This window comes from Plectropomus leopardus, chromosome 11, assembly GCF_008729295.1.
Source record: "Plectropomus leopardus isolate mb chromosome 11, YSFRI_Pleo_2.0, whole genome shotgun sequence".
NCBI lineage: Eukaryota > Metazoa > Chordata > Actinopteri > Perciformes > Serranidae > Plectropomus > Plectropomus leopardus.
The window spans coordinates 16631156-16656618 of NC_056473.1; the positions used below are offsets into that span (position 1 = coordinate 16631156).

The 25463-nt window shown below is 40.2% G+C and overlaps 1 protein-coding gene across 2 annotated transcripts in view; it reads right to left on the bottom strand.

Moving 5' to 3' along the window:
• Positions 1 to 25463, bottom strand: part of poc1b (POC1 centriolar protein B) — a 62181-nt gene that overhangs the window by 32910 nt on the left and 3808 nt on the right. For both annotated transcript variants that reach the window (XM_042496702.1, XM_042496704.1), the window contains exons 6-10: positions 25095 to 25210; positions 24022 to 24155; positions 23362 to 23430; positions 23080 to 23232; positions 22639 to 22716 (exon numbers count right to left, since the gene is read on the bottom strand). In XM_042496702.1, the coding sequence (XP_042352636.1) occupies positions 22639 to 22716; positions 23080 to 23232; positions 23362 to 23430; positions 24022 to 24155; positions 25095 to 25210 (550 nt within the window). The remainder of the gene's footprint in view (positions 1 to 22638; positions 22717 to 23079; positions 23233 to 23361; positions 23431 to 24021; positions 24156 to 25094; positions 25211 to 25463) is intronic.

Here is a 25463-nt window from a genome sequence, read left to right on the forward strand (position 1 = left end):
AGAAGTCATTGGAACACAGCCTGAAAAAGCAATTTCATGCACATTCAGGCACATTTCAGTGCTTGTGTTGGTGGGGAAGTTACACACAACACCTTACAGACCAATAATCTATGGTATATTTTATTCACTTGTTATTTCAAGGAGAAGGAAGTGCATGCTACGACTTTCACTATGACTTTGCAGAGGAGGGAAAATACTCTGGAGGCAGGAGAGGTCCTACTGAGGAAATGTCTGAGAACTGGGGGAAAAATTTGAGAGACAAGGAAAACATTTCAAACAGTGAAGCCATTGTCATTTTTTATGGTACCACCTCCACAAGGTCCAAGGGTTGACGTCAAACAAGCCAAACCTTAAAGCCCACTCTGTCTCAAAACAGGTGGATCAACAGAGGCAATCATTTCCTCCTGGACACTTCCAAACACCAAGGCTATTGTGCTCTGCAATGAATGGAGGAGATGTGGTCTGTAATCAAGACAGTGGAGTCCAATTGCTTCAGAACATAGACAGTTGGAGAGAGGGTTTAGGAGTAAACAGGTGTATAGAGACAAGCAAAGATGGAGACAGGGGACAAAGAATAAAGGGAATGTGTACTCAAGGAGCGGCAGCTGTAAAGTTACTGCTTTTGGAAGCCATATTACAACCGGAAGGTTACTTGCTGAAGGATTCAGCTAGTTTTGTCAAAGTATTCTTAAATTAGACATCAAAGCATAATTTAACACAACTGAACTGGGCAGTTTAAGAAGCGTAAAAATGTGAATCAACATGCTACTGTCAACATCTGCTTAACTCTTTACTGAAAAAGAACGAATGCCACATTTCCATTGTTCGGCATGATACGCCTCTACTCAACTTGCTCTTTTGTTGTTTCTTCTTAAGCCAGAGTTGAGGATAGCAGCTGATATTTTTTTAAAGCCACCTCAGTCAAGGTTCCAAGCTCAGCCAATGCTAGAGGGTGTTCAAACACTGCAAGCTATGCTTAGGCGATATCTAGTTTTTAAACATTCCTCAAATTTCACTGTGGTATATGACAGTATTTGAGTGCGGAGCTACCAGCGGCACTACTTGTTAAACTCAAAATAAACCCTTAATTTACCAAGTTAGATGTGAAAATATGCTGTTTTCACCCCATGTACTCTCTCTCTGTCATTGCTGGCCTGCTATGCTACAGCCCTGTCACATTATCCCCACCACTCACAGTCGCCGTGTTCATCAGTTCAGCTGCCTGTTTCACTAGAAGACATTGACCTCTAGTGGAAAGTGTCTTGCACTATGTACAATACATCCTCAATCGAGAATCTCCCTATTAGTTTAATGATGAAGGATGAAAGAAGAGCATCTGTATTTTTGAAAGTACTGAAAATCATACCGTCAGGATTTCTAAATACCCTGGTATACCATCATACTTTGATACCGCCCAAGCCTACAGCAGACCTCTGATTGGTCAGAGAGAATTGTTATTTGCTAGACACAGAACATCCAGCAGAATCCCACAATTTTCAAGCTATCATCAGTCGCAACCACACTTTTTTCTTCACTTCATCAAAATCTTAAAAAATGATAGCCCACAAATCTACGTTGTGCAATTGACGATGTACAGACGTTCCTCTGTTTGGTTGCCAATGAAAAGATTCAGTGTGTGTCGCATCAAAGATGATGACATAGCAGTCTCACGTGACATCACTATCAGTTGAGAATCCCACTTACAATGATGGGGTACTATCCACAGTGGAGAGCAAAAAATATAAACGGACCTGGTACCAAAGTGAGTTGAGTTGAGTCCAGTATAGTTGAGTCAAGCTAAACCATACAGTGGAAATGAGGCATACAGATGCTGCTCTTCACAGAAAATCTGCTGAAGTAGTCAGCACACAACATACAGTATATCACTGTATAACTTCAAGAGAAACATTGGATTCCTGAGACCTAATCCAATTGATCTATGCCAAATTCTGGGACATCAATGTGCAACTTGTTGACCCACCCTCTTGTCATTTGCCCTCACATGAGCCATTACAAAAATAGCTCCTGAAACAAGATTACTGAATGATTCTTGACAAGGACCATGGCTGTGAGTTCAGTCTGAGGCCTTTGAAGTGTTACAACTGATTTGTCATAGCAGCAAAGGGACTTTCTAAGAATAACTAACTGTGGAGAGGGAAATAAATGGGTGACTTCCTTTCATTAGGCTCACTTAAGTGTTCAAATATAGCTAGTCACGAGGGGACTTGCAGCACAAAGGTGGCATGTGGACATATTCTTAAAGGGAAGTGTGGTGGGTCAGAAGGAGGGCATTTGTGCTGATGTTTCATTTATACAGTTTATTGTCATGAAATATGCTCTTTTTAGTACAGTATGTTGGTTACACTTAGCATAATTATGAGTTAAATATTAATGATGTGAGACTGGAATATGAGGATGTCATAATTGCACTTCCAATTTTGATCTATAATTTTACATTATTGCCATAAAGATGATGCAATATGTTGCCTGTATGAAAAGTCAGAAATTAGAGTTTGAATCACTCTACTACTCTTTTACAGAATCTGATTTTGACTCTGCCAGCTGTTTTTCATGAAATCCTGGTACATATTCTTGAACACGAAGTGATTTGGAAAGCAGAGAAATCAAAATGTGTTAGAATTGGAAAAACACATTTATTTCCAGGAGTTTCAAACTGCCATTAACAGCAATTTCACATAAATGAAAAGAGATTTTGAGCTTGTTGGTTGTATGAAAATAATATAAGTCAGTTTTTTTACACTTGTTTTGACATAAACGGATGTGCCTGCATTACCTGACTGGGAAATTATGACTACTTATCAATATATTGAAACCAAAACAACACATATATTAATGAGTCCGGGTTGTAAAGGTTAACCAATACCAATTATACAGATGCACCAATTTATTGGCCAAACATTGGTATTGGCCGATATTTGCCTCGTTGCCCAGAACTGACCTATCAACATATGAGATGAGATTCTCCGATGGCAGTGGGTGATGATTTTCTGTTGTATCACATCAATTTTGGGCAGGCCGAAAAGCAGTGCTTGACACTAACATCCTCCCAGGTGAAATCACATATGTATTTGGGAAGAACAGGAATCTTCCCCGAGACACCTTCTGGACGAAAGGCAGAGTAAACTCACTATTCAGGCGTGAAAAGACACTCAGTTTTTTTTCCTGATGATACTACATTGTGAGCCATGAATCTGTGTTGAAAAGCTAGATAACTTCTAGCAGCCAGTGGCCAGAACTAACTGCTAACGGAAGTTTCATTAGGTTACATTATGTTGCTTTCGAGCTCTTTTAAGTAAAAATGATTATTGGGCAAAGGAAAATGTAATTATTATGATTTGTTCAAATATAATCTTGCAAAATTTACTTTTTGGTGATGAACTTGAATAAGTATGTTGTTTTCACAACAAAAACATATAAAGAGAGAGAATTTTTATATATAGCAAAAAGGCTTTTCAAGAAGTATTTCATGTTTAGGTTGTATTATGACTGTTTCATAAATTTGTTTGATTCCATCTGTGCTCATTCAAGGGCCTAAAGACTTTAAGACAGTTTTTTTTGTTTCCCTTGCTTAAAAGGGGCGAATACACAACGACAAAAAACAAAATAAACAACAACATTTACATATCTGTATCAGCTGTCAGTCAAAATGATATTCTAAATATTAGTATCTGCCCAGGATTAAGATCCAGCTCTCAATAGTCAAAAGCCCCTTTAGTTCTTCTACCACTCAAATGGGACAAAACAAAAGCTGAATCATTCTACAAAGTCTGCTAACTGACAATAAGTATTCATTTATACCATTCAGTTAATGTATGACTTTATTTCCTAGCAACATCCATGTGTGAATTGTTAAGCAATACTGTAGTACCAAGCAGCCAACTGTGACACAGACCATTCACAAGTTGTTCTGTTCTTCTGAATGGCAGTTACATAACGCTGTGCAGCTACACAGACAGTTAATACTTTAACAACTGCATTGTGACCAAGAACAGTACACATGGCTTTTCCCGCATGTGGAATTTTGGTGCTCTCTTAAAAGTGTTTGTTGCTGCTTTACCTTGGACATAATTATTTTTATCAAACTGAACTAAAAGACACTCAGGGCTTGTATTCAAGGGAGAAATGTGTTACCATATGGAGGGCTTAGGTGTATGTAGGACAGCAGGAGGTTAATCTTTCTGTGTAATCTTGATACATATCCAACCATGAGCATGACTCATATCCTTTTATCTCTGAGAAAGCGAATCTGAAGATTACTGGACAGGTAAACAACTCAGAGGGAGAGAAAAGTGACAGACAGGATAGACAAACTGCTGACGTAGTGATAAAAATAAAATCCTGTACTATTAAGTTCATCTGCTGCGAATACTCACATGAAAGGTATACCATAAAAGTACAAAAAGAAGGCACAAAAACATCTGAATATACACTTAAGAAGCTCTAAATGCAATATAATATCTTCAAACAGAAACTAAACATCCCAAAGGCAGTGGTTCTCACAAAAAAAAAAAAAGAGTATCGAGCGAGTATCCATACGGGAGATGGGATTGAGCTGCATTGCCACACAAATGCCTGCTAATCAGCTTTAGCACTTACGCTAATACCAAAAGGACTGCAAAGCACCTGTGGGAAACTCTACCGCCATTCAGAATAACCCCACTGCTAATTTCCAATTGTCCCACTGTAAAACAATGCAAGCTCAAGGCCAGCCCTAATCCCCCTCTCAGACTATGCTAGCGACCTAACGCTTCCCATGTTCCCACAAATACCGGGCTCACAGCCACCGCAAAACACTTAAGCATCTTAAAACAGGAGGATTACATCTGAACCTTGACAAACAATCAAACAAAAACAAAAAAAAAAAAAAACAATAATACCTCTAACAAAATAAAATGTTTTGTATGGTGACCAAAATCACAGCTTTGGCATAAAAACTGCAATTCTTTGGTCTATAAGTCAATATCTGATTCTCAAAAGATCAGAAAGGTATCAGCAAAGTCCAGAAACAAAGAGGCAAACAATCTTAAGCAGTGTGCACAGTGGCTACTGTATTACAATCCCCAGCAATTTCATTAAAAAAAGACGCATAAAATGACCTACAGGTTGTAAATTCAAGGCTTTATCGGGTCAGTTAGGTGGGAATGGGTGAGGGTAACAGTCTGAATAACATTCTGTATCCCAATACAACAAACTATGACTGGCACTCCTCTCCCTCCAATTTTCACTCACATTTTCACCATTGTCTCCCTGAAATTTCAAACATTGTTGTTCCCAGAAACCACTTAGACCCATTTCTCACTAGACAAAAATATCTAAAACATTATCATCTGGCTTTTGTCTTCAATGGTTATGGTCACAATCAGCATTCACGCTTGGGACAAATGACTCTGCAGTAGTCACAGTTATTTATCGCCATTTATCCTCCAGCTCTGATCGCCTCCAATCGGCAGTGATGGAAATACCACATCCACGTGGACAAGCTATTTTTTGGCCCTTTTCTGGCACGATACAATGATGCCGCTCCACAAACCAGGTCCGTCTCCATCCAAGCAGCACTCAAACATTGCTCCAAATTAGTCGTCACCAAGACTGAAAGGAAGAATCAGTAACTAATAGATATAAAAAGAACTGCAGTGACTTTTTGATGGCTTCGATGGCTTTGTGTGTAAAAACCTGCTTGGAGATAAACCCAGTTCTGACTGATAAAATGTACAAATGTGTTCTGTGTCTTGAAACAAATCAAATTACTCATTGACAATGCTTCTTTTTCTTTCTTTTTTTTTTTAAATTTGAGACACAAATGTATCTCTCTTGAAGCCCAGAGCAGAAAAACTTCATTTTAACCTCTTTTTTCTTTTTTTACACTTTCATATCACCTGCCATTACCTGTGAAGTTATTATGTTAATGCTACGTTCCTGTTTTTTGCAAACTTGTAAATACCAGGATGTAAACATGACCCATATTGCTGTTTAGGCTCAAAACCTTACAAATGAATTCCACAGGGAAGCTACGAGAAACGTAGAAACAAAAGTTGTATCTGACAGGCCAACTCAGTGTGTGATCAGATGCTGTTGGTCTGCACTACAACAAGAGTTACGTTAGGATCATTTTAATTGGAAGCTGATATGAGGTCCCAGATTCTGGAAGACCTTTGAAAAAGACATCTAGACAATTTAGTATGCAACTGAAGTTGGTTCTTTTAAATTGTGCTTTATAATCAAATGGTCCCACTATATTGCACCCTTTTCATCTTTAAACAATAATACTCAGAGAATTACTCTCTAGTTCAGCCTCTGTTCTTCCTCCCAACACTGAGTCAGTCTGTGATGTTGGAATATTTTCAGGGCACCCCTTGTTCCAGCACTTCTTCATGCCTTTTATTTTTTTTTTTAAAATCATTTCTGCTCTTTGACTTTTTGTGATTGAACAGAAGTCAGAAAAATGTAGGTATACGCATAGAAGGGAGTTGAGACTGTAGGAGAGGTTGTTGATGGGTGTAAAGGTCAGAGAACATCCTTGAACCTGTTCATTGCTGCAGCAGAACCATGTCCGATTGTCATGCTGCATAAGTGAAAAGGAAATGGAAGATAAACACAAATGGGAAAAGCAAGTAAAAAGGTAAGCCATGAGCAGATAGAGTAAAGAGATATAAAGAGAGCAGATTGGATTTGGAAAAAGACAGGAAGAGGGTGGATACATCAAACAATAAAAGCCCATTAAAGCCATCCATCACTGCGGCTGTGGTCAGAGGTGGGGGATCCAGTTATCCCTCTCCAGGGAACACAAAGATGAATGACTTCCTAACAGGTGGACTACCAGCTTAACGGGGAGGGGGTCTCAGGGAGAGGAGGTGGGGTTTAACCTGGAACTGAGGCAGTGTTGAGTTACAGCTGCACCTCCGGAGAGAAACCATGACCCCGTGGCTTTCTCAACTCACAGGAAATGGATTTGTTTTCCTAGCACTTTCCCAGTAATCCTCCCCTCTCAGACACACATATGACTGTGTAAAAAAAAGGGAGGAAGACAAATGTGCAAATACTTTTGGAAGCACATAAAGACTAAAATGCTCAAACACATTCTTAAGCATGAAATATATGGCCTTGGCAGTATTATCAACAGAAAAACTGTTCCACAGACAGCTTTAACACAGATTAAGAATAAAATGTGCAAGTGCTACTTCCTCTGGCAAACAGATGGAACAGACATGAATATTCTCAACCCACCACCAAACTAAAAATAGCATTAAAAATTCCATTCCTAAATGCACTGAAAGTCAACTAAAAGTATAGCTCTGTCTCAGCTAACCTTTGACCTAATCCCTCAAGCAGGTAGATGTCTCCCAATGGAAGGAAAAAAGAAAGCATAAAAAAATGTTTAGGAAAATAAATAACTTGATTTTTTTGCAAGCCGGATGAGCTGTACAGAAATAAGCCCGGCCGGCAACAGAGCCATGAGGCGTCTGATCGGCCTACGCAGTTCACCAGGCCACATCCTCTCTGCCTCCACTCAGGGAGAAAATAGCATCAGCGAGCAACACTGCCAGATATTAAGGTAGCCTGTTATTTCCACACACAAAAGTGTTGTATTGGTGTAGCAGCAGTTGTCCACCACAGTGAGACAAACATTTTTTTTTATTACTTTTGGGCTTTTTTGCCTTTATTGATTGGACAGGTTAAGTGTGAAAAGGGGGAGAAAGGGAATGACACGCAACTATCACTGCAAGTGGCAACTTGGACTTTGATGCAAACATTAGGAAAGGTGATCAGAGATGCAAATCATGTGTTTGCCAACAGGATAGAGTGGTAAAAATACCAAACATCTTTTAATTTAATGACGCAAACAGAGTTTCCAGAAAATGACACAGGATTTTGTTTTTTTTGGCATACTTGTTAGCTTGTGAAAACTGGGCAGATGTTGAACTGACTAAGACGAGGGCAGTTCCAGAGACAGCAGCAACAGAAAGTCTGCTGATTTGGCAGGGTGCCGAGAAAGTCTAAAATCCGACCCCCAACCCAACAAGGATCAAATACAGGTGTCGTTTGATTGGAGACATTCTAATACTACTTGGTAGTGGATTTTTCAGCTGTTAAAGCTGTCATGCACCAATACTCAGCCCTACCCTCTGGGGTGTACTATACATACAGGAGAATTAGAGATGTCAACGCTTAATCGTTAACCAGTGTATAGCACTTGCTAGTGCACTAGTGCTACTCTCACTGAGGCAGACTAAAAAGAAAGGCTGGTTTGTATTTCACATCTTTTTCTTTTTTCCTAAAATTGACCTGTTAGTAAACAGTTAATAAGTGTCGGCCTTTCGACAGCAGAATAAACGGAAGCTGACATCCCTAAGGAGAATAGAAAAGGTAAATAGAGGAGAAAATCCACAAACTCAAAGACTTAATCCCTGAATGAAGTGAACACAGATTCAACATCCACGCTGGAAATAATTAAACAACATGAAGTGATCACAAGGGGCAGGAGGAGTGTTTTTGGTTCTCTCTCTTCTTTCCAAGATCTTACAGGCAAGATGACAACAACATAATAAAATCTCACGTCTGCTCTTTTTTATCTCATCCAAGTTCTATTTTCATCTTTCATTCCTGCCTCATGCTATTTCTCTGGGCAGGGATAACAGCAAGCAAAGAAGAAAAAACAACACACTATCATTTGCCTTTCAGGTGTCCCTGGTACCTGTAATAGACCTGCCCGGCTATCTTTAGCCTCCTGCATGGAACGACTGTCAGCACGTTCCCAGTTGTGGCCCCTGAGGATACAAGCTGTACCCTTGAGAAAGCACATTCAGAGCGCTGAGGATTGGTCGGATGTGAAAGGATGGCGGAGGTGTCATGACAAAAAGGAAGCCCTGAGAGAGACGGGAACAGCTTAGAAACAGTCAAAATATGCCACAGTGAGAGAAACTGCAGTAAACCTTTAAATATATGATGGCAGATTTATTACTGACATGAATTTTCCCATCACCTGAATGTTACACAAAATCACCTCTTAACCAATCTATTAACCAATAATTTACAGATTTTTACATCTGTCCTTGTTGGTATTTCACTTTAAAAAGTTATGTCCTTCAAAACAGATCCTGGTCCACATTGAACCACATCATCATCCTGTCACATGCTTCCAAATGTCTCATCCTTATTCTACATCAACACATTCAGAACAAAGCGGATTGCAAAATGATGAGATCTTCAGGGGCTCCAATGTCCTTGAACACTGTAAAGTACAGTACTGTGTATTCGTCTTAAGGTTTGTTTTGGAGTAGGTGCCAAGGTTCCCCACACATTTTTATGGACAAAATTTCCAAACTTTTCTATGACTTTTCAAAGACCCATACATTTTTTTAAAAAAAACTCATGATCATATCATGATTGTATCCTTACGCTCACAATGGTCAAGAAAATGTAATACATAAGGGCATATTAGAGCTTAAAATAAATGTAAGCAATCATTTAAATTCCAAATTACATGAAAGGTTATCCACGAACAATTAATGATATTACAAAAGTTCAATTTTTACTTATTTCATGACTTTTCCAGGTTTTCCATGACAAATGATGATTTTTTTCATTAATGATTACTATGTTTACTTTTTCCATTGACCTATTCTAAGTTAAAGTGTTTGAATAAAGAAAAATGTTTCCCTCTTATAATTACCCAGGTCCAAGACGACATTTCAAGTTATTGCATCTGTCAATCCAACTTTACAAAATCCAACCCAACCCATTCAAGAGACTGGAACCATGGACTGATCGTTGATTATGTCATATCAGCACTAGAAATTTCAAAATTGTTGTGTTTTATCTGTCCTTTTTAGAGACGAATAAGTAGAAATGTATATATACTATCAGTGGTGGTGGTTTAGCAGTATATTTAAACAGCAAAACAGAGAAAAAACACTTCCAAGAGCAGGAAAAAAAACTCTTCTACTGATGAGCAGACACACCAACTGTAACAGCATGGCCTTAAAGTAACAACCTGCTTCCTATGAGTGAGTGTTGCATAAGGTTGAGAAAAAAGAGAGAAAGGGGAGAAACAGGAAGGGTGAGAGGGGTGAGGGGTGAAAGGACGGATGGGAATCCGAAGAGAGAACCCTCCTGAATTAGTGATATGGCTTGCCCTTCTCTTGTATTTTTGATGAGGAAGATCAAGTTTTTGAACACTTGCACGCCAGCGCCAAGGAGACTGGAGACGCCACTGGAAGTCACTGAGCAAAACACAGCATTACAGGACGAGCACAATGTCCTGGGATGAGTTTCCGCTTTGACTCCACTGCCACTAGGGGTGAACAACTGGTCAGGAGGTGTCATGTAAGATTCCAGTTACACAAGGTTTCATCAAATACTTACAGCTGCAGTGAGGACATTTTGTCCACTAGAACGAGGAACTGTCTTTTCCTTTATTAGTTTGCTGTTTTTGTGCTCAGCAGGTAGTGAACATTTGGTCTCTCTCGTGTCGTTGTGAAGAGGGCTCCAATTAGACATGTAGGGTAATCTGGCAATGAGTTTCGCCCAAAACTTTTTTGCTGGCTCAACTTTTGCAGCAATGCAATATCTTAACACACAACACATTGCGTGCCCGACCAAACACTTGCAAGTGCAAATTATTGGCTGATTAATTTTCATTATGTCAACCATGACAACTATTTGCCAAGAAAATTAATGAATTAAGTTGCACAGTGATAAAAAGTGCAAATATGAGCAAAATGTACAGAGCCGAAGAGTCATCTATGTTTTCACCATCTGACATGCAATCCATTTGCAGCTTGCTACCATGTGGCCTAATCAAGCCATATCTGTAGCTTTAGTCTAACATAACTGTGCATTTAAGGATACTGACTTACAGAGCTAACTACTAGCATCGACACAGCCTCCACATTTAAAAGTAGACTCAAGATTTTCCTCTTTGATAAAGCTCATGGTTAGGGCTGGCTTAGGTTTGCCTTGGACCAGCCCCTAGTTAGGCTGATATCGGCTTAATCTGCCGGGAGACCTCCTATTATACACTGAGCTCCTCTCTCCTTCTCTCTCTCTCTCTCTTCATCTGCAAACACTCACGTCCTAGTACTGCATAACACTTACTCGACTTCTTCTCCAGATCATTTGTGATTTGAGATTTTCCGGATCATGGCTGCGCCTGGATTGTGATTGTTCTGATGCTGTGATCCTACCTGCGACTCAACTTGGATCGTGGTCATGGCTGTGCTGGTGCTCTGGTGCTGTCTGCGGCACTGACGCTGTGATCTTACCAGATGTCAATGTCTATTGCCATTATTATTAGTCATGCCTCGACTATAAACACACAAATATGATTATTATCACCATGTACATAAACTGCAACATTTGAATGTAACATTACATGCTATCATAAGTTACATTCATTAGTTTTTTGTCTATAACAAAAGTTATATGTTATGTTATTGTTACCATTACTGCTGCTGTGCATCTCTCCCCCTCTCTCTTTCTCTTCTCTCTCTTACCTATACATAATTTTGCAATGTACTGTAATTTACTTGTTTTTTACTACATCTATTGCACGTCTGTCCGTCCTGGAAGAGGACGGAAAGACGTGACGGGGGGGGGGCGGGACGGGGGGGAGTGTCTTAGTCAATGTGAGAGTCTAAGGACAGAGGGATGCCATATGCTGTAAAGCCCTTTCAGGCATATTGTGATTTGTGATAATTGGCTTAATACATAAAATTGACTTGACCTGACTTGCCTTTGCTTGACAGGTGTTAGCAAACACTTATTGAGAGGATGACCACAGAGATGAGCCATTTCTGTTATCCTTTGTCAGATGTTAGCTGCTACTGGTCACACTTGTTGAACTGCCTGGGATTAGAGCTGTCGTTTAGCACTACATCGAACCCATGTAACAACAGCAACAGAAAGTTGTCTTACTTTTCTTATCTCAACTTTGAAATTTAGGTAAATTAAACGAAGGAAAGCTGTTCAATGAGGAAATCTCAAATTGCACTTGTTCTATTGTTGGGCAATTTACATTCGCATTCTTACATTCCCTTCTTTTTCTTTTTTTTTTTGCAAGAACTCTATTTAAATGCATATCCCTCCACTAAATGTCACCTATGTTGCCTAGATGGAAAACCAAAACAATAAGCTAAGAGGCTTAAAACTGTGCAGACCTGTCAAGTTCAATGTTAACGTCATTTGATGTTTTTATCAAAATAATTACTTGAAGCAAGTAAGAGCACATTATAATAATCATATCAGGTGTACACAAGTTTTGAATGCCTGCATGTTTATCAGAATCAGTCTGCATGAGATTGCCAGCCAGTGTAATTCAAACAGTGTGTGACAGAACATTGTATGAATGAAAGTGCGTGATTGTGCTTTGACTAAGTGTGTATGAGCGTGTTTGCTGAGTGTAACAGTGTAAGTTTGTGTGTGGGCATGTGTGAGTATGAGGGTGTTATGCAGCCTCTGGGAGTCCTAGTCCTAGTGGAAAGTGAACACCCCCTTCCCCCCTGGAGCTGTTACTATCTTTAGCTCATTTCCGTCGTGTCTTGTCACTCGTGTTCTCCTCTACAGCACTTAAATCTGGTATCTAAACCTCCAGGCCATCCAATGTCCTGTACTTCCCCTGCACAGGAAGCGAGAGAGGGGTGGGGGTGGGGCCATCTGTCTAAATGTAGACACATACAGTGCACACTGCAATTACATAAACATGCATGATCTTACATATTCACAGTTGATGGATGCACCTAAAGAGACCTGCTGAAAATGACAGCAGTAAATTTACTACACAGAGTCACAAAGGATAAGGATTATACACTCGTTCATTCACACTCGAAGGACCACAAAAGAAACACACACACACACAGATGCAAACACAAAGGTCCGTAACAGGAGGCCTGTCAGTAGAGGACACCTTGTCTGGTCAAACTGGCGTCACAGCTAACGTAGATGGACACGGGAGATGGCGCAAGAAACCAAATCTAACCTTCTGCTATCTAATCGCCTCTTTAGGACACACACAAACACACACAGGAAAGTTTATCAGGACTGTTCTTAAAAACCTTTAGCGTCAACACTCCACCAAACTTTATCTAGATGCTTAACCTCAACCTGATCCTCACGTTCATTCTTAACTCACATGTTCAGACGTAAACTAACCCTGGCTGTTGCAACACAAACTAACTTCAAATGGAACTTACCTATGAGGACATTTCAGTCCTTATTAAGACAGGTACACCATGTACCCACACGCTCTCACACACACATTATAACACTCAGCTGGCCTCATTTCACGGTTGCCGTTCTCCATGTGATTCACAGCTGACTTGATATCTGTTCAGTGCAATGGGTTTGACACTCTCCATGTCGTCGCCCACTCTCTGCTGCCACTCAACACGAGGAGAGACTCAAGCAGCTGAGAGACTGTGCTACATTTTGAGAAACACCCAGTATCACAATTTGTTTTTTAGTTTATGAAGTGCATAACAAACTACTTTTTATAAATAGTTTTTTACTCTGTTCAATATGTTTAAAATGGTCAATTTATACAAATTTGATTTATGAAAACAATAAGGCTTAAAAAGCGAGAAAAAAAAAATTCTTTAGATATACTATAATGTATAAGAGAAGTAATCCCTCTCAGTCAGCACGTGGACCCACTTTCAGTGTGTAGCAGTGTATTTTTAAAAAAAATTTTTAAACTTTGCTCTGCTTATATTTTATGACCATGTAACCCCACAGTGCACAGGTAAGGTCAGGGCTTTACAAAAAAAAAGTGGCAGCCAGGTGCCAGACTGTAAGCAGCAGGCATTCAAGAGACATAACATTTGAAAAACACACAACTATAACAAGGCGAAATGCCTAAAAAAGTGAATTTGTGGTTGGCTTTCATAATGTATGTTTCACATGCTTGTACAGTGATCTGTCATAGCTGAGTTCCAAGGAGAGAGTGTGACGGGTGCAGTGCTCAAAGACGCACAGAGAGCAGCTGACAGACACTATATGGTTGGTGGATGAGATTCGTCACTTTATAACTACTGGGGTGTATATCAAAGAGTGAGGACACAACCCCGGGCCTCTGTCTGCTCTTTGATGACGTAGTGTTTGCTGATAACACTCCATTCAGAAGCACTGAGCCCTGCTAGTGCCGCCAGCTCACTGCAGAGCTTAATGGCTAATGCAGAGAGAGAGAGAGAGAGAGAGAGAGAGAGAGAGAGGAGGGGGACAAAGCCACAGCTGATGCTACATCAGTATCATCATGTCACGACTGACATCACCTCCCTGTCCATGCACACATCCTGAATGGATACCATGCAAACAACATGAGAACACCCTAAAGGCCTCATGGGTAATGTTTGCACGTACAGTTACGTCATGCATGGTCGTCCCATGTGTGTACATGATTCAAAAACTAAAGATTATTAGTTTGTGTGTTTATAACTGATGATATTAGCTGATTAGTTTCTGGAGGTTACTTTGTTCTTTAAAAAAAAAAAAAAAAAAACATCAAAAATAAATAAAGAAAATGCTTTCCACTCTCTGTTGCAAACAAGCTTCATGTCAAAAAATATATGGACACTCGAACACTACACCAAGCTGACAGTTAAACATGTCATTAAAGCATGAAAACAGCCATTAATATGTTGCTGTCCATCAGATTTAAAACTTGGCTGTAAAAGTTTAAATTATCTAGTGAGCTCTAGCATTAAGATATCCAAGTCTCCAGAAGAAAATATTTGGGTTTTACCTTTCTGTCATGATCTGCCCTAAACTCCTCTTCAGGTGATGTTTTTCCTTTCTTTTATTCTATTCTGATTTTCTTTAGATTATTTTTGGAGCTTTTTTGCCTTTGTTTGATAGAACAGCAGGAATTGAACCCACTGCTGGTGCAGCAAGGGTGTAGCCTCTGCACATGGGGCGATACCAACTGAGCTACTTATCACCCGTTTCCTGTTTAATTTTGTTTCAACTATCTCTCATTTCAGATCAATTCACCTCCTGCCCTTGTGTTTTCCCGCCAACATTAATTGTCTGCCCCGCCCTGGTTAGTTTCACTTGTTCCTGTAGTCCTGCAGTCTACACACCTGTTCCCACTTCCCCAATTAGTGTCTTTCTACTTACAACGGTTCCTTTGTTCTTTGTCAGTTCTGTTACCTGCTTTCCTGTGCCTGTCTGCTTTCACCTGCCTTATTTTGGGACTGTAAGCTTTTTGAAATAAATCTCTGAATTCATCCGCCTGCCTCTTTTGTTGTCTCCATTTGGGTCCAGGGCTGCTACCTGCTCTCCAAGACTGTGACAGTTTCTGCAAACCACAGATACATTGCATTTGTGTATTTCATATGTATCATTCATTCATCAGCCGTAACTGCTTATCCTCTTAAGCGTCGCGGGGGGGCTGGAGCCTATCCCTGCTGTCACTGGGCAGACATATAGAGACAGACAACTATCCATGCTCACATTCACACCTACGGGCAGTTTAGAGTCACCGATTGACCTGACCTGCATGTCTTTAAAATGTGGGAAGAAGCCAGAGAACCTGCAAAATGGGGGGAAAAAAAGCACACTCCCCAGAAAAGAGCCCCTCCTCCCAAGATCTGAACCCCACGCCAACCCTGGTTTGAACCTAGGACCCTTTTTCTGTGAGGCGACAGCACTTACTATTACAACACCATGCCACCTGTAAAGTATCATATGGTTTCTAGACAAGTGACTATGTCACTGAAGTGGTAGAGGGGATGGTGGATGGTGTGGCATCTAGGTAAGACACCTGCCAAGGTGCAGAACAGTTCAGGACCTACAAAAACAGAACTGGTTGTCTTTTAGAGAGCCATGACTGCGTTTCCAGTCGTTTTTTAGACACCAAACATGGGCAACTTGTTGCTGTGTTTCTATTGTGGATAGAGACAAAACTTCGGTTGTTTCTTACGAAGACGTCGCTGTGTTCCCTCCAGGATACTGCCACAAAAAACTGTTGTTCTAAGCCAAATGATCTTTTTCTAAGCATAACCAAGTGTTTTTCGTGTCTAACCCTAACCACATGTTAAACACAGTATTGTTGAAATGTAAAGAAACATTTCAACATATCGGTGACATAATAACAAATCACTGTAATGCAGCCATGGTCTGCAGAAACACAATCCCAACATTTATTCTGGTGATTGAGTTTTAAAGCCCTCACAAAGAAAAACAACCCCAGAAAAAGTGTACACAAAAGTATGTGGACAGGGTTGTCCTTTCAATCCATACCTCAAAGAAAGTATGTGTCTTAGCCATAGTGCCATTGAGGTCTAAAGAATTCTTTTTTATAAAGCATAAGTAATAAGAGGAAATGGCCCTAACTTAAAGGTATGAAGGTCAGCAATGGCTACAGGAACTGTGAGTAAAGGAACTTCCCCATCCGGCCACCCACGTACCTACCTCAGGCCATCTGCATCTCCCGTCCCTTCCCTCTCTTTGCCCATTTGTCTCTCAGGCTCTCCTACCCCTTTTCTCTCTGTTTCCGCCTACGCTTGGACCCATTAGGGCAATGGGGGGGAAACACGGATGCAGGGTGTAAGGGAAAGCACTCTGAGGACATCACCAATGGTGGAAGGAGGAGGAAAGGAGTTGGAAATGACCAGAGGGGAGGAGGGAAGGAGAGAAAAGGAAAGGAGGAGTTCCTCAGTAATGGAAATTAGAACTGACAGGAGGAGTAGCACTGGGGGCTCCCTGTTCGACTCGTTTTAACCAGGGATGACTCTCTCACACACACACACACACACACACACACACACACACACACACACACACTCCAATACTCAGTGACTCATGTACGCACACAAACAGAGCCCAAGTACACACACATTTGTACACATAACTTGGCATAGTTGTATGTCTACTAACACTTGTACACACTATATTAACATACATGCAGGCTCATTCACTCACTGACATGCCCATTGACACAACTGCACTCACACACATAGATGCACAGAGGCTATGACAAGCTGCAGGAGGCACAGAGAGGGCATGGATTTGCATGAATGAGTCAGGAGCTGTGTTTGTATTTTAAATTTTTAACAAAAATAGCTTGTGCACTAACAGCGAGTAAGCATGCAAGGGTCCAGCATTCATGTTGCTATTTGTGGCAAAGACCAAACTGATGTATATGTATGAAATGTGTGTGACACCAGGGTGCAGTGAGTTAGTCATTGAGTTAACAGGCAAACAGAGCTCCAGTTAGTCTATTATTAGAGCTGCGGCTGCTGCTGCGGCCCCTGCGGGCCAGGGCCTCGGCACGTGGATTCCTGCTCTCTCCCCATCTCTCTGATCTCCCTCTCTCTGATCTCTCATGGGCCTTTCCATTCAGGCATGCTTGGGCGATTCATGCAGAGAGCAAACCTCCATCAAGCAGCCCACAGAAGGAAGCAGAAGATGAAGCGAGGACGAGCGAGAGAAGGAGCCAAATCTGAGACACCGTGATGTTGACTTCACAGCGACTAATTTATAGTTCAACGTACCTCTGCACAGAGTCTTCACTGCGGCCAGGTGGCCTACTCTGTTGTGAGCATTTATAGTTGTGCAGTGGTGTATCTGCATCGCTCTGTAATTACACCAACAAAAATGCAAGTTGGCATTGGGGCTTTTGTGCCACAATGTTGAGTTTCTGTGAAGTTAGGTTTTTTTTTGCAAATGTAAATTTGAACTTGGAATTGAATATATTGGTTCTTAACAGTTTAAAGTACACTTAGATATATAAATACAAATTAGTTCATTCTTTACAAATCACATAACACATTCACATAATTAGTAAAAACTAAACCAACAATAGTTGGGATAGGGATTAATAATTGTCTCCCATACTCAGGAGAGTCTAAGCAGCCAGAGATTCCCCTATTATCTATTAAGGACTGACTACAGTGAGAACAGCTGCTCCACCTTAACAGTCCACCATAAGGGATCCTGGGCGGTTTATAATGCGAGGCTAACTTTGCTTGCTAACTTTGGGCCTAACCTCCTTCACTGTAAGTAGCAGGTGGCAAGAATGACACGGGAGCTTGACTCGGGTCTTGAGGAGTTTTAGCACTTATTCACAAACAACCCAAACTGTTTACACACTGCGCTGTTGTTTTTACCCTCATACTCTCCACTGCAGTTGCTGTAGCCTCACTGTCACCGTCGCTGGCACACACCAGCAAAAATGAATTCTCTGTCTTTCTCTCTTGGCCGAACACTCACTACGCACACAATCTGACACCGAAATTCATGTTACACATGAATGTTATGTGAAGTGCAGTAAAGTTTGATTGATTCTACTAATACCCTTAAAACACGCATGTAAAGGACATGTCTTATAGCGACAATATTTTTAAAAAGTACAAAATTTGTGTCCATTATAACTTACAAGATACACAGATGAAACAACTGTCTTTTGGTAGACATATTTTCCCTACATACACAACATGATAATGTTATTACTGTTTGTCTAAGACATTTTACATTGCATAAGTTAGCCTTGCTGTTAGCAGACTTTTCCTCCACTCATATGAAGCCAGGATAAATCACACAAAAAATTAGCAGGGGCTTAATTGTCTTCAAAATGTTTTGTTATTTATCTGCGACATACATTTTTTAAAAAAAGTTTCACAGAGGGAAATTGTTTTCAGTTTAAAAACTAATCAGGGGGTCTGTGTTTCTGGGATGTGTAAAAAGAGTGTGTGCAATAAAAAGAGGAAAAATAATAAAACATTCTTTAGGTGCTAAATGAAGGAGTTTTGCACATGACCGCAGAATAAGCACGAAAGAGTTTACAATGACACTCAAACATGTTTTGGTCATCTGCAAATTTCTCTTAGTTTCTAATTTGTTGCCACCTAAGATGTCACATACTTATAACTGCTTCAAATGCAATGTAACTACTTATTCTCCTTTTTAGTTGAGATGTAAAAGTCATCAGGTGCAACTTCTCCTATAAGAATGCTACCAGAAACCTTTACATTTGCTATTAAGACTGACATCACATTTGGATGCAAATGTAAAAGCTTTCATGACTTGTGTATAAGTTGGATTACTGATGCATCATATCAGTCACAACTGAAGAAAAGAGAAACATTAAAATACACATTTTGTGGATATTTACTTTAAAACAGTCAATTTAATGACTTCTACATTTGAGAATTCACTGGAAATGATGTGTAACAGTAAACGTATCCACCTGATATCCCACATAGGTTAAAACTCATCGCTTCCTCTGCACATTTCCAAGTTAACATCAGAACATCTCAAGTCATGAATGACTGTTCTGCGTCTATGTTATTACTGGAGTCTTGAACCGAAACCACTTATCTGACTTGGCCATCCTCACTCTAAATGACTTCCACTTGGCTTGGTCCATTCATGGGTTTCCTCCCACACAGAAGCCAACGGCAGGGAAGGAGACACTAAAAGAAGTGGGGCAGCACACTAAAGAAAAATGACGAGAGCTGCAATAGCAGTATTCATGTAGACTCGGTTTAACACATTTTTCAGGGACTCAAAACGGTATAAGGAGATCTTTAAAAGCAAATACTTTTGGTTGTTCAGTTGTTGAATAAAGCCACACAAAAGAATGCCCACAGTAATAGAAACATCTTCCTACATTAGTCCTTCAACTGTGCAAAGTATTCAAAAGACCTTTACACTACTTCACTTTTAGTTAAGAGTTTTAAACGCGTCACAGCCCTGAAGGAAAAACATGTGCACCACTTCACTTTAGAAACTATATCTATATTCACAACGAAAACATGCCCAAACTCACATTCATCTGCTTATGAATATACAGGAACAAATTTGAGGCCATTTTCATGCTGCTAGGGTCCTGGCTGTGAATATTAATATTACTATAAATCATTAAATGCTACTTTCATATTCAATTTTCAATATATTTTGTAATGATACACTTTAGATTAATAAGCACACCAACTGACAAGTGCCTTTTTATCATTTACTAAGCATTGTTTTCAGTGTTTCAAGGCATACTGTATAAGTAGAGGTTTAAAGCTTTTGTGTAAGGGATGGCTGTCTAAGTAATGCATAGTGAAAGCTACATTATCACTGTTGATGTATAAACATCAACAGTCAGTTCATTTCACTAAAGCATGCTGGACAGGTGGATAAAGAACTTCAAGTATTTTGTCTGCATAAAATACTTTATTATGAATGGCTGACTTTTCAGTGAATGTCCTGTGATTCTTCTTTACAACAGTAGGGGGCAGTAGTTGTGTGTAACTTTTAATAGATGCTGTGTAAAGAGGGGACAGGCTGCTGATCTTACTCCTGCCACTCAGGGACCACACCTGCAGCAGTAGTATGTGTAGATGAACTGTGGTAAAATTCCCTCCATCTAATCAGTGCACTTTTCGTGAGCATTTGTTGTTTTGCCTACCATCCACGCCTCCACAGAAACAAAGAGTTTACAGCTGGATCTTACAGTTGACTGATGCCTTTATTTCAAGCTGACTCGACTAATGCACTTTTTACTGGTCTCCCAAAACTCAGCACTGAGAGACTTCAGAGCACACTCAAAACTACAGCTCGGCTGTTAACCAGAGCCAAGAGGACAGAGCACATTAGGTCAGTTTTAGCTTCTTTGTACTGGATTTCTGAGACTTTTAGAATTGAATTCAAGGTCGTCCTTCTTGTATACAAAGCTCTAAATGGACACAGACCAAGCTACATTGCTAACTCCCTTCTCAACCATTTAACTTTACAAACACTGCAATCATCTGCTGCTGGTTTATTGAAGGTCAAGCAACAGCCGAAAGAAAACTGGGGACACAGACTTTATGAATTATGCCCCAAAGCTATGGAACACACTACCTATATATATCAGAGAAGCCGGCTCTCTAAATATTTTTAAGCGAAAGCTAAAAATGCACCTGTTCACTACAGCCTTTAACCAGCTATGACTTTCTAAAACTCTAAAACGCTAACTGTTTTAAAAGTCCTTTAATGCTGAACTGCCTTGGTGACCTGCTTTAATTGTATAAAGCACTTTGTGCTACATTTCTTGCATGAAAGGTACAATATAAGTAAAGTTTATTAGGCTGGAAACAAAATGCCAGTTATCTAGTCTACAAGAAATGCGCACTCGAGTGTGAGCAAATGAATCACTGTTTCGTGGTTCTAACATGGCAGTGCATAAGGTATTTTCCCACAAACCTTATATGTTGACCAGCCATCCTCACTTCTGTAAAGCATATTGTTTTCCTAATACTCATTAAACCTGTACATTAAGACCCATCTACATCAATCTCAAGTTTCTACCCTGTTTATATGGGATCAGCAATAATGGAGTAAGCGGATAGCAACTAATTCACATCCAGGATTTTACCTTGCAACATAATGTGAACTTGAGTAGCAAGTTCAAGGCCAGGTCACTGCCCTGCCATCCCACATGGGCCCTCAGCAACAATAAAAACAGCAGAAAGGCATAAACATGGCATTCACAAGGCTGTTAGGTCGAAAAAAAGTGCAAGAGACCAGCTGAAAGCTGGGATAATAAAACAAGACATATATGTATAATCATCTAAATCTGGAAAAAAAATGCAGTGAGGCTTATTCCAGGACAAATGTTGAACAGGTGCATATAAACTGAACTGCAATGCAGCTTAGCTAAGATAAGACAGGGTACATTTCATTTCAGCTGCATTTACATTTTCAATGAATTAAATCCAACATTTTATGAATGCAATCACTGAATTGTAGTTGCCCCGCAGCTCTGATTTGTGAATGTGCAGAACTGTATGATTTGAGTGGAAAAGTGCTTTTGTACATCATGATGCTGAAAAAAATGTGTGATGGAGCAAACAGCAGAGTGTTGCTTTTTGTTGGCATCAACACATTGCTGGCAAGTGAATGGACTGCTTCCCTTTGAGGCAGGTGTCACTGCTGCAGCAGGATCGCAAAACTATAGAGTGGTCTGCACTGCCACCTGGTGGTTATCATGAAAACATCCTGACTCACACCCCCCCTCAAATACACATAGCCATAAACAGTAATAACAACACAATTTTAAAGGCATAAACTTTGCTTTCAGCCTGTAAAAAGCAGTAATGTAATTATTTTGATATGGTGAATAGCAGATGGGTATTGCCACAACTGTGTTTTAAGTTTTTGTGTGGTATGTCTGAAGGGAAATATACATGTCGAAAACCATCACTCGCACAACTCAGAAGAGATTCACTTTCATTTTATCAAATGTAGCAGACGACAGACTCTCACTATTATGTTTTAACCCTCTTAACCCTGAGCAGATTGGACTGGTTTGATTTCTTTCAAAAACATTGGGAAAAAGCAATGAGTAACAATTAGCTCTAAAAAAGGAGAGAATTTCTCTTTTTCTTTAATGATATTTTATCTTTTTTTTTTGCACTAATTTCAGCTAATGTTCTTGTCAATCTTTACAAGTTTCTTGCTAACTGTAATGTATTTTTTGTGAGAAATCATCCTAACGTGTACACGTTTAATTGTAATTTGTGTCTTTTTATGTCAGTATTGTTTGGCTTTAACAATTGCACATATTGCATCTTCAGTAATTGATTTCTCTATTTCAGTAACATGATGCGATATGAGATGAGGCTGTGTGACTGTAGATTTACGGTGCTAGCTTACCGTGTTGCTGTGAACAGACTGCCCCAACTCTATGACATGAGGGTCAGTGGATTGAGTGTCTGCTACTGCTGGACTGACCTGTGGAAAGAAAAAAAGTCTTATATAGCTGCTGCCCTTTTGACCTTTACAACACTTCTTACCTATATGATTTAATGAACACAGAAATGTTATGAGTAGAATGTCTTTAGACTGTGGACATTTTCCAAAACTCCATATTTCCTAAAACAAAACAACATTTCAGAAGACAAAATAACATTTCCCTAAACAAAACAGAATTTCCAATATTACCCTTACATAATTTTGGGTAATGTAGTGTTTTCTGAAATGTTAAAGTGTCTTCTGAACTCGCATCATGTTTTGACCCTCAGGGCCATCGTAGCACAGTCTTGAATAAATTCAGAAACATAATATGCATAAAAAGTTTGGTAAAACTGAACTAACCTGAATGGCTGTGGGCTGCGGGTGGTGAAGGTGGGGTACTCTGGGGTGGATGTCAGTCAGGTGAGGTGGAGGATCAGGGGTAGACCTGTGACTGTGTTGTTGCAGGATGTCTCTGTAGGATTTGGTGTCAAAGTTTGTCCTCCACATCAGCACCTGGGGGATTGAGGGAGTAGCACAGTTCATCAGAGTTTCTTCTACAGGAAGTAAAAATGTGACCTTGAAGTTAAAAGCTGCTCAGAGTCAGGGGAACACAGGGTCACTATGTATTCATGAAACACCAACCTGACCATCAGCTCCCCCCGAGGCAAATAGGTCTCCAGCCCTGGAAAAGGCTACTGTTATTACAGCCCCCTGAAAAACAAAGCAAACAATGTTTAAGAATAAAAAAAACAACAACTTCACCATGACAAATAACATCAAGAACAAATCCAGGAACATGCTGGCATCGTTTGCACCACCGGTGTTTAGGTTTAAAAGTGACCGTGTTAACTGGTGACTTTCCGCCGAATGTTACCATGGTTTTTTGCAGCAACGTATGTAAATGACTGGCGAAGATAATTTACACAGATGCATTTAAAATTTATTAAAGTAAAATTGAGGGCCTTTATGAGGACACCTTCATGTTCTTTTAATGTTTTATACAGTTGCCGTCACTACAAGCAATCATGACGCATTTGGATGAGTCACCAGTTTACCCGCTCACTTGTTAAACTAAAACACGTGTTTGTCTGAAACGGTCGGAGCCCTGTTGAACTTGAGTCCGCTGTTGGGAGTATGAATTCTGACAACCCAACATGCAACAGGCAGACATTTTGATGCAGGCAACAGTTTTAATTAAATATTTAAAGCTTGCTGACTCATCAACATGTACATGCATATTTTTGATGACGTCAGCTGCAAAAGGGGTCTGATGTCTGTGGGTGAGCTGTGCTGTAGCGTCACCTTGTGTCCATGAAGCGTGTAGATGAGGCGTCCCTCTAGCAGGTCCAGGATCTTAACAGTGCCGTCACTTGAGCCACTGATCAGGTAGTTGTTGGACGGGTGGAAGGAAAAGCTGTTTATTCCTGCACTGTGGACTAAACCAAGAGGTGCAAAGTAAGCCAAAAACACACATTAAAGACTGACTAAACCTTCACATTACTTTTTTTAAAAGCTTTTTTTCAGATGTTTGGGAACAAAATATTACATTTCTACATATTGTGTTATGACTGCAGAGTGACTGCTCTCTATCGGCTGATACATGGCGACTGAAATTGAATTTGCTATTGGCTGATCCTCGCACCAGGAGCCTGCTTTTGTTACCAACTGAGCCCCCTGTCACCGCCTCGTTGCCACCCTCTCACCAAGCATTGCAAACCTATTCAACTGCCCAGTAGGGTGCCAGGAACCATTTTCTAATTCACGATAGAAAATAAAGTGATTCACACTGGGAATTGTTTTAGTACTTTTATGCATACGCACAGACTCGCACTCACTGGATACGCTCGTCGGCCAGCGAAGTAAGAAACGCTTGCACCTCCTCAAGCGACCACGGCGTGATCTTTCTGTTTGCCATTTTGGGACGGCAGCTGCTACAATAGCTTTGCGGTTTGCGCTGTTCAGGGTATTCTGTGCGTGCCGCGCATTGATGATGCAGTGACGATTCTGTCTGAGGTCAGTGGTCTGCATTGTTTCACGTCACCTTTTAGTACCTCATAGTACCCCGTCAGCTTTTTTGGAATCCCAGGAGGGCAGGTACCAAAAAAGGTGGTACCAGGTACTTTTTTCTTAATGGAAAACCAAAAAAGGGGAGAAGAGTAGAGTAGAGCCTGTACCATGTAGTGGAAACGCACCAAGAATACATAAGGTGTCAGAGTGCAGAATAGGACTGGTTGATTTGCATAACCATAACCCTAACCCCTTCTTACAAAACAGTTACAGTCTTGGCACAGAAAAGTTGATGGATATTTCAGGTAATATCTTCATTTTTTAAACTGAATATACAGTATTATTATAGTGCTGACATTTTGACATACCTTGATAATGCTGAATCAGCTTGTTAGTCCGTAAATCCCAGAGTTTCAGTGAACTGTCAACTCCTGAAGATGCGATACAGGTGCCACTTGAGTTGAAACCAACAAACGTTGCTGATCTGGAACAACAAAACACTCAGAGGAGTCAGTGACCTGCAGCAGGTCAACAGTCTGATGTGTAAATCACACACAACAATGTCATCTACAGTAGAGACTAAGCAATGACTACACTTAATGTGTTTTATTTAGGGGTTTTTTTACATCAACTTGGTAAAACCTTTTTAAAACTTCTAATTATAGTCACAAATGTTTGGGCTTTTCTTTTGGAATAAGAAACTATATTCTCCACCTCCTCAAATCTCCTGTTTGGAA